At 41.3% G+C, this 15,733-nt stretch overlaps 1 protein-coding gene across 2 annotated transcripts in view; it reads left to right on the top strand.

Moving 5' to 3' along the window:
• LOC126413891 (uncharacterized) overlaps positions 1 to 15,733 on the top strand; it is an 870,590-nt gene that overhangs the window by 636,623 nt on the left and 218,234 nt on the right. For both annotated transcript variants that reach the window (XM_050083304.1, XM_050083303.1), the window contains exon 5: positions 15,018 to 15,076. In XM_050083304.1, the coding sequence (XP_049939261.1) occupies positions 15,018 to 15,076 (59 nt within the window). The remainder of the gene's footprint in view (positions 1 to 15,017; positions 15,077 to 15,733) is intronic.

Here is a 15,733-nt window from a genome sequence, read left to right on the forward strand (position 1 = left end):
GCCGTCGACATCCAACCACTTAGCGCCTAGCCCTTCTACGTCTTTGCTCACGACAGTAGCACGTTAACATTTGACAAGCTTCGCCGTTTTCGTGTCACAGTCGCTTATCTCAGTGGATTTCACCATTTGCAGTCCATATCTTCACTAGGTGATCCCCTATCCGTGTCTGCTCCGCTTACGTACTTTGGTTATCGTGTGACGTGCCCGCACCGCCACCAGACGGCGTCCATCGTCGCAGTGGGCAGTGGTCGTAATGTTTTGGCTGTTCAGTGTATAATTCGAAGTCAGCGGGTATGCAACCCTCGGAAATTCGAGTTTTTTTTGTCAGTTGTTCAAATAATTATTTTGTCATTCAACTCCTCGCGACACTTTTGTTTTCTCAACAATACGTAATTTAATACAGTACATAAATTAGTTGTAAAAGAGTACTTGAATGAAATACCAGTGTTTGACTTTCGCAGAAAAGAAGCAGGTTTTGATAGCATGGATTGTCGAGTGCGAAAAAAGAGCATATTGCGAAAATTTTCAAAATACAGTCATCCTCGCTGACGACAATCTAGGAGCAGAAACGTAAGATTGTTGAAAACTTATCGTAAGGAGGGAGGAAGCGGCTCCTAAGTGAGTTCCCTCGTCTTGAAGAATGCTTTTTGAAACGTCTAGGCAGTGTAGAGGACGAAGCATACACGCTTCAAAAAAGGCTAAGTTATTCGCTGTTTGTCTGGGTATTTCGCCGCTACTGGTGTGTGGTTAACTAGCTGTAAAAAAAGTCAAAAATTCATTTTTAAGAAGACTTGGAGAAAAGTCGTTATACAATGAAAGCTTGTTAAGAACGGAAAAATGAACGTTTTCATACGTATTCTCGGAAATTTGTATGTTCCTTTGTCAGAAATGTTACAATAAATGAAAATAATTAAGGAGCTAAAAAACCAACTTCCTTTGAATCTGAGTTCTAATTGGTACTTTGTACTTGATTTTGTAAGGAAATACAGGTATTATTGAAACTACGCTACAGTTTTTTAACTTATACTCTTTACTTCGACTTCTCCAGATTGTACTGTGATAAGTCTTACTGTCGTTAAATCGAACTCTCAATTATTCTAACTTTTTGTTTAGTCCCTTGGATTTCGAATTATTGAGAGTCGACTGTGCTCTAATAAAATTCCTGGTGTTGGGGGCATGACTGGCTCCTTCTAGGAGTTCATACACGATGCTTATGGGGTGAAAATCGTAAGACCTGAGGGGAAAGCGTGTCACGATATCTACTTTGGAAACAAATCTCTACAACTTGATGACATTATTGTCGATCGCGTCACTTCGTTCTGGGATTGTTAACTTTTGTGCTACCAGTAGTTCCCCATTTCGTTACAACTCCGATGATGTCACCTCAAATCGGTACTGTACTTACTCCCTACAAATAACTGTAAATTGCGTGACATAGTGCACCATCGCATATAACTTCCGTAGGTTTCCTGATGACATTTGCTATCCTCACTGAAATTGAGGACCTGCTAAATTGAATTAACAGTCTAAGGAGCATAGAATATGGATTCAGATTAAACCGAAGAAAGACGGAGTAATGAGGAGTAGCAAAAATGAGATTAGCTTGAAACCTAACTTCAGAACTGTTGACTTCGTAGTAGATGCAGTTAAGGAATTGTGCTACCTTTAAAGCAACGTAACTCATGACGGGCGAAGCAAAGATTGCATAAAAAAGAAAGTAGCAGAGGACATTCCTGCTCCAAAGAAGTCTACTGGCATCATACAGCGACTTCAGTTTGAGTGTGAAATTTCTGAGAACGTGCATTTCATTGTATGAAAGTCGGAAAAGAATAAAATCGAAGGGTTTGTGATGTGATGCTATTGAAGGGTGTTGAAAATTATGTACACTCGGAAGATAAGAAAATGTATAGGTTCTCGTGTTAAGATATCAGGGAATAAAGGCAGTGGTGCTAGAGAGATCTGTAGATGGGAAAGACAGAGTTCGGAATTCATGCAACAGATTATCGAGGAGTTTGGGTGTCATTAGTACACCGAGAGGAAGAAGTGGACACGGTAGAGTAAGTCATAGGGGGCGGCCATAAAACCAGTCAGAAGACTGATGAAAAAAATATTCCTTTGCTGGTGGAGCGTCAATATAATAATAGCTTCTATTTCTCTGTAAAAACTTTTGTTAATATAATTTTATTTCCATTCTGTTCAAGGAAACAAGCCGAAGATTATTCGTTGATTTTATACTAAAAACTGCGTTTGGAAATTTCTTAACTATGTTTCCGCTGTACATTAGGTGGCTTTTTGGAATGTCTACCAGTTCAAATACTTTGAGTTCTACTGGACGTCGCGCAGGATTTTGAAGAGTGGTGGAATTTCTAGCACTGTTCGGCGTCCGTAGACTGCAAAAATTGATTCTTCATTATGCAGCAGTGGAAGCATCTATTTGAATTGTAAATGTGTTTGCGTTGTTGTTTTATATTCTCTTGACGACGGAAACTGTGAAGCAGAGCGGCTCACAGAGGAACCCTGATAGCGTCGACTCATTAAGGGGCTCATAACACCCCTTTCTTCGACATGTATTCGTTGTAAGTGCCCGTAGGGTCGTATAGTGTGCTACGCCATATAACTATAATTTTACTGACAGTTTGCCAATTTTATGTCAGTTCCAGAGTCTATAATTTTTATATGGTTTAAATATTATCTTCCATTGAAGTGTTTTATATGACGAGAGTATTCTGCTCTTAAATCTGTTCATTTGTTACTACGTGTGAGTATAGTCTCCTCATAAATCTGTTTGCTATAATAACAATTTATTCTTCGTGTTTCTTTATGTTAATGGTTTTGTAATCTTCTTAGATTATTGTCTGTATTTTCTGATGAAGACGCCCGTAGTCGGCGTCGAAACCAGTTTAAACTAAAATTGTTTTGCAAACAGTTGGCTGCATTATACAAGTCATATTTAGTAAAGATTAATAAAAGTTTCGAGATTGCTCTTCTGATATTTGTTGTGTCTATTAAGTATTCAGCAAACATTTAATTACTTCCTTTTATTAACTAATTTATTTTTATGCTTACTATATGTACCACAACTTACGACCCCAGTACCTTTTCATTTTTCAATCTAACCCCGCTTCGTCTTAAAATCAGTGTGAGTTGCTAAAGAGATGCACATTCGACGCGCACTAAAACTTTACGAAACGCTCAATACATCAACAATTGTTCATTCTAAGAACATTGCACGCCGTTAAACTATCAAATTTCTGTGGACTGTATATTTATTTTGAACCTAGATCTGTGCATATACCTTAACGCCCAGTGCGCTTGCTTACGAGACAGTGAAATGAGACAGCCCCAAATCGAATCCTCACATAGGATTTGGTCTGGTATCATCATCATCATCATCTTCATCATCATCACATCATAGCAAACACACGTAGTCGATTAGATTTGTCATCCAAATCACCTGTGAGCAGCTCACATCACTTCGTCTCACCATTCCCTTTTTTTTCCCTACACTGCCTCAATAGCTGTCCACCGCCAATTTTCTTCAAAATGAAGTGTCGTACGATGGACTAGTTATATCCAGGATGAACAGTCGGGAGCTGTGATATTGTTCAATGGAAACAGCATCATGCACACAAACATACATCATAACAACACACATATAACCTGTAGTACTACGTCTAGTTTTAGTAACAGAAATACAGAAAAGAGAAAAACATACATCATAACGACACACATATAACATGTAGTACTATGTCTAGTTTTAGTAACAGAAATAGCGCAATGGGTATATCCTACATAAGCGCTTAAAAGTTGTAGTAAGTAGTAACAATTCTTAGACAGTAGAAACAAATGCACACAGAGTCACTTATGATGTATTTCATATAGAAATGTAACAAATAATTTTATACGCTACTTCAGGCGGGACAGACTCGATGTTTGCCGGCCGCGGTGGCCGTGCGGTTCTAGGCGCTTCAGTCCGGAACCGCGGGACTGCTACGGTCGCAAGTTCGAATCCTGCCTCGGCCATGGATGTGTGTGATGTCCTTAGGTTAGTTAGGTTTAAGTAGTTCTAAGTTCTAGAGGACTGATGACCTGAGATGTTAAGTCCCATAGTGCTCAGAGGCATTTTTTAGACTCGACGTTTCTGCCGATGCCCTCCCATCTGGAATAACAACAACACGAACTATGATTAAAATGTTATGTTTTGTTTTAACAGTAAGAGAATTTTTGCAGTTCGTCCCTTTCCCAAAATGGTTCACATGGCTCTAAGCACTATGGGACTTAACATCTGAGGTCATCAGCCTCTAACCTAAGGACAGCACAAACATCCATGTCCGAGGCAGGATTCGAACCTGCGAGCGAAGCAGCAGCGCGGTTCCGGACTGAAGCGCCTAGAACCGTTTTGCCACAGCGGCCGGCTCCCTTTCCTATATTTCAGTTATTTTCTTCGAAATTACTAACATTTAGTGTTTTAACACTCCGTTTCCTACAACTAATTTAATTTTCTTTGTAACTCATTGTTATTACCCTTGTTTTATTACTGAAAACAAATTTTCCTAGCAATGTAGAACTATCTACTACCGCATGTAAAATTATATAATGTACGACCTGCTTTTTAAAATATCAGACAGCAGGTCTTTAAATATGCAATAAATGAAATGAAACGAATTAATGTGACACAGTTCCATATTGGCCTTAATTACTTCCTTAAATAGTTTGCTCTAACGTGCCATACAGTGTTTTCTCACTATTAACTCATAGTAACACATTTGTTTCGGAATTCGAATGTTGGGCAAGCTAACTATATAACCTGTTTGAGCATGGTCCGGTATGTTGACAGCCTGAATGATTTTTAGGCGGTTTCCCAAGCTCGGTTATGCAAATGCTGGACTGGTTCCCAGTTTCTGCCTGCTCAGAAAACACGTAACACAAACAGGTAAAACACGATAACACGCAGAAGGAAGTTGTGCAATTCACAGACAGAAGGTGCACACAATTTTAGGTTAATTGAGGACACTGGCGGTAGGAAGGGCATCCGGCCCACAAGTGGAAACAAATCTCGGGACATATCCAGAAAGAAAAAGAAAGGACGAAGAAGATTGATTCTGAACCTGTTCCCATCCTTTGAAATTTGTATTTTTTAATCTAACTTGTATCGTTTTAACTGCAGTCTGTACACTTTCCCTGCAGTGTTCAGCAGGTAATGTCCCAGTCGCATGCCTTGCTTGTTGTGGCGGTGTCACATCATCTGCTACTCACGTCCAGCAGTGTGAGTCACGTAATTCTAATGAGGCCGGTTCCTGGCTGACTCAGTGCCGTGACAGCTATTACGGGGAATAGCCGCTCTGCAATTACAAAGCACACACAACTCAGATTCCTCGCCGCATTTCTCTGTGCCACACCTCCCGCAAACTATTCTGTACAAACAGATCAACAAAAAGTATAGAAAACATAGTGACCTTTTCGTCTGACAATATGTAGATAGTCTGTATAACTGGAACTGGCAAACTTCCATCACTTGCACGTTAGTCACTATCTTTTTTTCCCTTAGGAGTCCCATCTTGAGGCGACTATGGGAATGTTTCCAGACGAGCCTAAAAAGAAAAACGAAATAACGGTGATAACACTAAACAGATTCAGAAGGACATAGGTTGCAGTAGGTACTGGAAAATGAGGAACCGTGCACAGGATAGAGTAGCAAGGAAAGCTGCATCAAACTAATCTCTCGACTGAAGACCACAACAACAACAACAACAACGTAAATTACGCAGAGATAAAAAGACGGTGGATAGCCCAACACTGGATGTGAAGAAGATCATGGTATGATCATGAAGCAATCGCTGAGTTCACCCGCAGACTATTGTTAACAGACACAACAAAAGGAGGAAAAGCCATACAAGTGTTTGACAGTTTTTCTATCGTGCTTGTACGATAAATTGGAATGGGAACTGTTTCCAGGTTATTATCTGAGGTGCTATGGTGCAGAATAACAATATCCGGAGAAGAGGTCCGCCACTAACAATAGATCAAATAAAAAGGATTAAACTTGTAAGTATTTGCTAAAAATTTCGCTGTCGATAGATCTCAGCAACAAGGAAACATTAACTCGCACGAAACGAAAAATGTCAGTAAAATACTGAAGTCTTAAGAAGAGATTATCGTGTTTCGAACCGGTCGGTGTGGCCGAGTGGTTCTATGCGCTTCAGTCTGGAACCGCGCGACCGCTACGGTCGCAGGTTCGAATCCTACCTCAGGTATGGATGTGTGTGATGTCCTTAGGTTAGTTAGGTTTAAGTTCTAGGGGACTGATGACCTCAGCTGTGAAGTCCCATAGTGCTCAGACCCATTTTTTTCGTGTTTCGACCGTATCATGCCCTTTAGAGAAGGATAAGCTTGAAATATAGATAGACGGAGAAAGCTGTCCAAGTAGTTCACAGGAGGCATAAGCAGCAGAATATCACACAGATAATATGAAGCTGAACCTAGTTGCAATTTTATCGCTGGTTTCGTGACCTCGTACACTGGCACCTTTTGCAAAAGTGGTTACTAACATACAACACTGTAGTATGCTAACTGTCGCGTCTAACCGTGACACAAAGATGGAAAACCGCAGTTGATATCGGTCAGTTTAGTGACTGCGCCTGCAAATTCATCTCGCATCGTTTCGAAATGAAATGCCATCGGATAGGCGGTTTAACGATCTGCCTGACCATTTATTCAAACAATATCTTCTGCATTTCCGTCTTACAGTTGACTATGGGACACGTCGATTTCAGAATTTCGCAACAGATTATATATGAAGCTACGAATTACATTCATCCAACATACTGAAACCGATACTCGAGAACCAACAGTCGCAAATACTTAACATGATACACCGGTTCTCGCACTATCTCTGGAAAACTGTGTAAATTCCAGTTGAGAATTTGTTAAATCCACAGCATCAATTGCGAATAATGTTTATCAGGGTAATTTGCTGCTGTTTGTGAAGAGGGTTTAATCAAAATTCAGGTTGTTTTAGTTGTTTCATCAGCAGCTGCTCACATATTCTCATTGTTTCCGTTCATGCCATATCTTAAAACGTTCGTATTTTGTGACACGATTGGACGTAGAAACATTTTCTTCGGATGGAACGTGGTAACATTTTCTTCAGAGTTTCGCTTTGACTATTAAGTTAGACGCTGGAAAATAGAATGGCGTGATCTATTACTGAGCTTTCCTATTACAGATCGTACGACAGCTCTTATTCACTCGGTAAGAAAATTATGCTATATGTGTAAAATCTGAACTGTTTTAATATAAATATTCTGTTCAACATACCGGGATATAAATGTTGATTATTTTGTCAAATTCGATCACAGATTGAATGTGAAATAATTTTCATTGGTTGGTGTAGCGTCACGAAGTACATTGACGGAGAAAAAATCGCCAAGAAAGTGAAATTTCGAGAATACATTTGTCTAGGTAGCATATTTAAGTGATTAACGTTGCCAAATTATAGGGTAATGTTAGCGAGCGATAAACTATGGCAAATGTGAAGTGCTGGTACATTAATAAGCGGTGTAACTGCCAGAATGGTGGATGCAAGTGTTACAGGCGTGCCGGATGTCAGTTTGCGGGATGGTATTCCATGCTTGTTCCACTTGGTCGGTCAGTACCTGGACGGTTAATGCCGGTTGTGGATGACGCTGGAGTGGTTGTCCAAAGATGTGCCATATGTGCTCGATTGGAGACAGATCTGGTGATCGATCAGGCCAAGGCAACGTGTTGACGTCCTGCAGAGCATGTTGGTTACAAAAGCGGTGTATGGGCGAGCCAAGAGGGAATAATGAGAGTGGAAGACAAGGACGAAGTGCTCGGATTAAAAAGGATGTAAGAGAGAGGTGTAGACTTTCTCTCCTAATGTTCATTGTGTATATCGAAGAAGCAATTATGGATATGAAAGGAAGATTCAAGAGTGGAATTAAAATTCAAGGCGTAAGGATATCAACGATACGATTCACTGACGATATTGCTATCTTCAGTGAAAGTGAAGAAGAATAACAGGATCTGCTGAATGGAATGAAAAATCTAATGAATGCAGAATAGGGAAAGACAGTAAATCGAAGAGAGACGAAAGTAATGAGAAGTCAGAAATGAAAACAGCGAGAAACTATGGCAAATGTGAAGTGCTGGTACATTAATAAGCGGTGTAACTGCCAGAATGGCGGATGCAAGTGTTACAGGCAGATTAAAACTGTGTGCCGGACCGAGACTCGAACTCGGGACCTTTGCCTTTCGCGGGCAAGTGCTCTACCAACTGAGCTACCCAAGCACGACTCACGCCCCGTCCTCACAGCTTTAGGAGACGAGGTACTGGCAGAAGTAAAGCTGTGAGGACGGGGCGTGAGTCGTGTTTGGGTAGCTCAGTTGGTAGAGCACTTGCCCGCGAAAGGCAAAGATCCCGAGTTCGAGTCTCGGTCCGGCACACACTTTTAATCTGCCAGGAAGTTTCATATCAGCGCCAACTCCCCTGCAGAGTGAAAATCTCATTCTGGGAACTTAACATCAGTTTGGTGGTCATGAAGTAGATGAAGTTAAGGAATTCTGCTACCTATTTAGCAAAATAACACATAACGGACGAAGCAGGGATGAGATAAAAAGCAGATTAACACTGGCAAGAAGAACATTCTGGCCAAGAGAAGTCTACCAGTATCAAACAAAGGCCTTAATTGGAGGAATACATTTCTGAGGCTGTGCGCTCTGAGCACAGCATTCTACGATAGTGAAACATGGACTATGGGAAAACCGGAGCAGAAGAGAATCGAAGCATTTGAGATGACGGAAAACATTGAGAAGAAGAAGCGACTGGATGATAGAACAACTGTTAAAACATCCGGGAATAACTTCCATGACACTAGAGGGAGCTGTAGAGGGTAAAAACTGTAGAGGTTCAAATGGTTCAAATGGCTCTGAGCACTATGGGACTTAACATCTTTGGTCATCAGTCCCCTAGAACTTAGAACTACTTAAACCTAACTAACCTAATGACATCACACACATCCATGCCCGAGGCAGGATTCGAACCTGCGACCGTAGCGGTCACGCGGTTCCAGACTGAAGCGCCTAGAACCGCACGGCCACACAGGGCGGGCAACTGTAGAGGCATACAGAGATTGGAATGCATCCAGCAAATAATTGAGGACGTAGGCGGCAAGTGCTACTATGAGTTGAAGAGATTGGCACAGGGGGGAATTCAGTGGCGAGCCGCATCAAACCACTCACAAGACTTATGACTAAAAACAAATAAATAAAATAAAAATAAAGAATGTGGGCGAGGATTATCCTATTGGAAAACAACTCCTTGAATACTGTTAGTGAATGGCAGCGCAACAGGCCGAAACTTCAGATTGGTGTACAAATTTGCAGTCAGGTTGCGTGGGATAACCACGAGAGTGGTCCTCCCGTCATACGAATTCGCACCTTTGATCATAACTCCAGGCATAGGCCCAATGTGTCTAGTATGCAGATAGAGTGGTTTCAGGCCCTCAACTGGTCTCCTTCTAGCCCACGAAAGACCATTGCTGGCACTGACGCAGAACCAGCTTTCATCAGAACCTCCACTCTGCCCTCCAATGAACTCTCGCTTGACGCTCCTGAAGTCGCAAATGGCGGTATTTAGGGTCAATGGAATGCGCGCTACAGGGCGTCTGGCACAGAGCTGTTTTGAAGTAACTTATTTGTAACAGTTCTTTGTGACACTGTAGTATCAACTGCTGCTCGAATTGCTGCTGCAAACGCTGTAAGAAGAGCCCAGAGCCATAGATGCCTTCTCTCTCGGTAGTATCACGTGGCCGTCAGGAGCCCGGTCTTCTTGCGACTGCACATTCTCTTGACCACCGCTGCCAGAAATCATGTACAGCGACTACGTTCCTGCAAAGTATTTCTGCACTGTCACTTAAGGAACATCCAACTTCTTTTAACCCTATTAGACGACCTCGGTTCAGACTCAGTGGGGTGTTGGTAATGGCGTCTTTGTCGCTTTAAAGGCATTACTGACTAACATCAACTGATCACGTCCAATCTCAGCTAAGTAACGCTCACGACCATTACAGAGTATTTAAAGCAAACCTCTTTTGCGTCCTCATAGTGCCGATACTAGCGCCACTATTATGTGACTGGGATGAAATCTGAATAGCTATCATCTTTCAAATGCAGAACCACGCCTACCAACTTTCGTTTGTGTCGCATTGCCCGCCTTGGTGTTGCGATTTTTTTCCGTCAGTATATTACACACTGTGGAGACGAGAGAGAGAGAGAGAGAGAATCGTTGGCGCTGAAATAGTCATCGGTTGTTGAGCTTGAAGTCAGAACTGGTAATTTTTTAGTGAGAAGCTATTAACCATAAGACAACAACTGTTATTTATAGCGTATGAGGATAAATATCAACGCGACAGTGACAAACTTGCAGAAGCTCCATCAGATTTTTAAAGTATTCGCAGCTACAGCAAGCAACAATCTGCCAGATTAGATCGTTAGGAGCGCAAACAGAATGTACGTATCCTTCACTAGACTGTCGAACTGTTAATGCAGTATATGAGTGTCGTTATTACATTTATTCCACGTCAGAAGTCGTCTCTCACTACTTATTCATTAGGCCTGCTCGTAATTTTACGCCATTTCGGACGTTGCACTTATGAAAATGAACAGGTAATTTTTAACAATATTCTCGCTGAACAGAGTTTCCAGTTCAGTTCTGTGTTAATGCAATAGCTGCGTGTGCTTTGACCGAAAACTTTTGAAAAAGCGTTTTTTAGTAAAAGATGAGCTGTAGAAACACAGCTCCGACTATACCGCAGTTTACAAAAATCTTACAGAACCCTTTGTCTGGAATCCTTGCTATCAATCTGTAAACCAGAATTCAGGGAAAGGAACACGTGATATCAAATCACTGAGTCTTGCTACCTCGATTTTGTTTGAGATATTCTGATAGAGCAGAGACCCGACGAAGATATGTTGAATTGTCGAAATTAACTGAGATCTCTCTCACTGTGGTGAATTTCAGCTGCAACCACCAGCGTATAATACAGTTTGTGGTATTTGTATTTCACTCATTATTGGGGCAAGTTGATATTGGTACATTTTTGGGGAATAGAGCATGGTCCGATTCCGCCTGTCTTTGATCCATGACTCCATATTCCGAGTAAATAGCATAGTTTACAAAAGTACAGTTAACACGTGATAACAAGCCGATTACATCCTTAAAGACGGCGATCACAAGACAGACCATTACTGTGGAAAACAAACGTAAAAAAAACACGAAATATTTCACTCAGCTAATGGAGTTCGATTAACGGGACACCCACGGGAATAAGGAGACTTTCGGCTGGGACAAACTAAAAAGAACTCAATAAAGGCAAGATCATTCCAAGCAGCCAAAAAATTGAAAATTCACGCCCACGAATTCCTTTATAATAAACTGGACGAAAAAACACAAAACTGAATTGAATAATTTGGTTGACCTACATAGGCCAAACGAAGACATCGATACCAGGTCCCCTTCCACAAAATAAGAATTGAAAAATGACACACAGGAATTTCTCTAGAACAGACGGAACAAAAAAGTTCAAAAATCGTACTTTTCGCCTGACCTATATAGCGCAAACGAAGACAGTGATACCAGACACCCCGTCCCAGCAACACACACACACACACACACACACACACACACACACACGCACACAAATGACAACCACATAACGAAAAAATGCACATGAATTCCTCCAGAATAACCCGAATAAAAAATGCGAAAAGAGCAAAAAAGGAGTCGAAGATTTCGCTGGACCTATATAGCCCAAACGAATAACATGACGCAAAACTGTTAATGTCTTCGTGGTCACTTGTTGAGAAATTGCCTGTTGGCTTCTGTCTGGGGTTTTTAGGCCGACGTTTGTTTGATGATCTTTCTGAGTTTCGCCAGCTCGAGTGGCAGGCATTGTCAGAGCGCTTCACCCTCCGTTGCTGGTGGCAGAAGAGAGTGATACCGAACGTCCTCCACAACAAAACAAACACATAGGTGAAAAATAACACAAACGTCCTCTAGAATAAAGTATAAAAAAATGGAAAAAACACAGAATTAGAATGGAATATTTCGCTTTATGTATATAGTTTAAACGAAGACAAGGTTACCGCCCTCTCCCACAACACACACACACACACACACACACACACACACACACGCACGCACGCACGCACGCAACAACAACAACCACATAATCGAGAAATGGCATACACGAATTCCTCGAAAATAAATCGATCAGAGAAATGCAAAACATACACTAATGGAATCATTTCGCTTGATCTGTATAGCTAAAACAAAGACATCGATACCCGATACGGGGCGACAGTTGTTGAACTACATGAAGAAAACGCAAATTAATTACAAACTGCGGCGTGCACACACTTTGTTCAACATGTAAACGTCACTGCAGATATTCGAATTAAGGTTATGACATGTTCGGCATGCCTGTCGTCATTGGCGATGATGGGGCGCAGACGAATAGCGAAATTCTGCATGACCCGCTGAAGTGTCGGAACATCGATGCTGTCGATGACCTCCTGAATGGCTGTTTTCAGCTGAGCGGTGGTTTTGGGTTATTGCTGTACACCTTGTCTTTAATGTAGCTTGAAAAGGAGTCGCATATGTTCAGATCCGGAGAACATGGCGGCCAATCGCGGCACACGCCAGTGGCCTCTCGGTACCCCAGAGCCAGAATGCAGTCCCCAAAGTGCGCCTCCAGGACAACAAATACTCTCCGATGGTGTCGAGCTCCGTCTTGCGTGAACCACAACTTTTCGAAGTCACGGTCACTTTGTATAATGGGGAAGAAATCATCTTCCAAAACCTTTCGTACCTTTCGGTAGTCACCGTGCCATCAAGGAATATTGCACCGATTATTCCGTGACTGGACATTGCACACCAGACAGTCACCCGTTAAGGATGAAGAGACTTCTAGTTCGTGAAATGCGGATCCTCAGTCCCCCAAAAGCGCCAATTTTGCTTTTTGACGAACCCGTCCAAATGAAAGTGGGCTTCGTCACTAAACCAAGCCATTCATGCCCAAACTAATTCCCATTATTCCCTGCGGCCAGCCGTGCGGTTTGAACGTCCTAACGCAAACCGTTCAGAAGTTATGACGATTTCATTTCATATAGTTCAATAACTGTCACCCTGTACAACCCCAAGAAACAACGGCTTATAACACAAATTCTTTCAGAATAAACCGAAAGAAATATATATGTATACAAAATTGAATAGCACTACCAATGAAATCAACAAGTCAAAAACCGGAAAGAAATAAGTAATCACTAAATATCAAAGACTCTGTCTCATTCAACTGAACTATTACTGCAAACCACATCACAAAAACAAACATCCACGAAAAAAGTGAACCACAGGTAAGAGCAACATAACTTCTATAAGAAAAATCGATTTGATTCCTCAACGTTCACGTTAGGAAAAAAAAAAAAACAGCCATATATTTGTAAAAACCGTTATCGTAAATAATATCGCAAGTCGTTTCATTAACGAATATTTATGCTATGTAATTACGTTCGTGGCTAACCTCACACTCGACAAACTTGCCACATTACGAAACTAGGCGAATATTTCTTAATAAAATATAAAATCGCTACTATCAACAGTTTAAGCTGTGCTCTCAGATCTCACCCTTAATCAACCCTAGTACATCTGGAAATATTTGGAGTAAAGAGCATAGTTTACAAACATTATACGTTACTATAGTCACTAAGACAACCACAGATAAGATTTAATAACAGGCCGCTTACATCCTTTGCTACGTAAACTCATGATGTCACACAGAACGTCATGGCTCAAAGCGGACGGGTGGAATCGGACCGCGTGATTAACCATATTTTTTTGGGGGGAGGGGGGGGGGGGAAGTTGATACATTTTTGGAGCGAGTTAATACATTTTTATGATGAGTTGTTACATTGTTTGAGTCAGATGATACATTTTCAGTCCATGTTGTTACACTTCAAGGTAAGTCGATACATCCTCAGAGCAAACTGATAACTTTTCAAGGCAAGTTGGTATATTTCTGGAGGGGCAAATTGTAATAGTTTTGGGGCAAGCTCACATATTTTTGGAGCAAGTTGATAAATTTTTATTGTAAATTGACAAATTCCGTGGAATAAGTTGACACATATTCAGGGTAAGTTGATACATTTTCGAGGCAAGTTGATACAAGGGCAAGATGTACATTTTTGAGGGGCAAGTTGATATAGTTTTGAGAACAGAGTCAATATCCGAAAAATGTGAAATGTGTGTAACTGCGCGCGAACATCTGCAAGGAGTAAGAATTTGACATATGCAATACAAATGGTTGTGTGTGTGTGTGTGTGTGTGTGTGTGTGAGTGTGTGTGTGTGTGTGTGTGCGCACGTGCGTGCGTGCATGCACAAGATTCACAGGCAAAATCTTTGACAATTTACGTAAATGTCTTTGACCAAGGCGGCTCTAAAGGTTAGGTACTTTTTCCGCTTATCTCTGAACTTGACGCCTATTTTACGCAGTTGGTTGCCTCATTTTAATACTACGCTCTGATTAGCTGGAGAGGGGAAGGAGGGGCGAGGTGGCTGAATTTGTCACGTGACGATTGAAAGGGGTTATGGCTTCGTCACAAATGTAAACAAAATTTCGTCAGACTGCTTAATGTAAACAATGCGGGCCGGAGTCACCATAGCAATAATATACGATCATGAAAGCAAACGCACTGATTTTAGAACAGACATGATACATGAAAGTCAAAGCAATAAGGAGCGTAACAGGAACACCACCGAATAGATGCTTAGGTTCAGAGCTGCCAAGCATGAGCACATATGATTTGCATGTAGTATGACGTGAGGGGCCCTGGTGTTTGTTATGTAGAATTAAGAGACGAGGATGGCACAAATGTGTCAGAGCGAACTAGGCCTATGTTTCTCAATGTTCAGTTCTGACTGAGTTTCTTCTGTCTGCAGGTCAGGCAATTTTCGCCTCCTTCAACAGTTCGGAGATGACGGATTCACTGGACAGAAATGTAAGTAAATTCCTTGAAAGAATGCCGATTGAGCAAGATTTATCAGTATGAAAACTATGATTTTACTCCTGAGTAGTATTTCTGTGTAAATTAACATGTCGTCATGTCGATTGTTTATCTCCAAGATTACTGTAGAAAATAATTCAGTCAAATATTTCTCTCTCCCCCTCCCTCTTTTCTCCACTTGCGTAGCAGCGCTACACTAAAAAAAAAAAAATAGAAACATTTGTCCGTTATTGTACGTGCAACAGAACTGAAAAAATATTATAATTATCCAGTTTCAGTCACACATATAAGGTTTTCTCTACCGACCTGTACAATTAAGGTGTTCCCTCCCGATCTGTACAATGACAAAACGCATTCCCAGCGCGATCTCTTTACCCAGCTCAATTTCTTTTGCAAACAAGTATCTGAAGGTCTACACGCACCACTCAGCTACGAGGTCTAGAGAGAGGATTTAAGCACTATTTGTCACCTCCAAAATTTAATAACGTGCGATGACATTCATAAGAGATGTGTGACGTGCATACTCCAGGGTGTGAAAAGATTTATCTGGGTTCGCACAACTATGTCTCTTACATGAAGAAAGATAGAAACTAGACGCATTGAAACTAAAAGTTAATTTCGGCACCACTTGTAAGTTGCTGGTTAAAGTGG

Source organism: Schistocerca serialis, chromosome 1 (assembly GCF_023864345.2).
Source record: "Schistocerca serialis cubense isolate TAMUIC-IGC-003099 chromosome 1, iqSchSeri2.2, whole genome shotgun sequence".
Lineage (NCBI taxonomy): Eukaryota > Metazoa > Arthropoda > Insecta > Orthoptera > Acrididae > Schistocerca > Schistocerca serialis.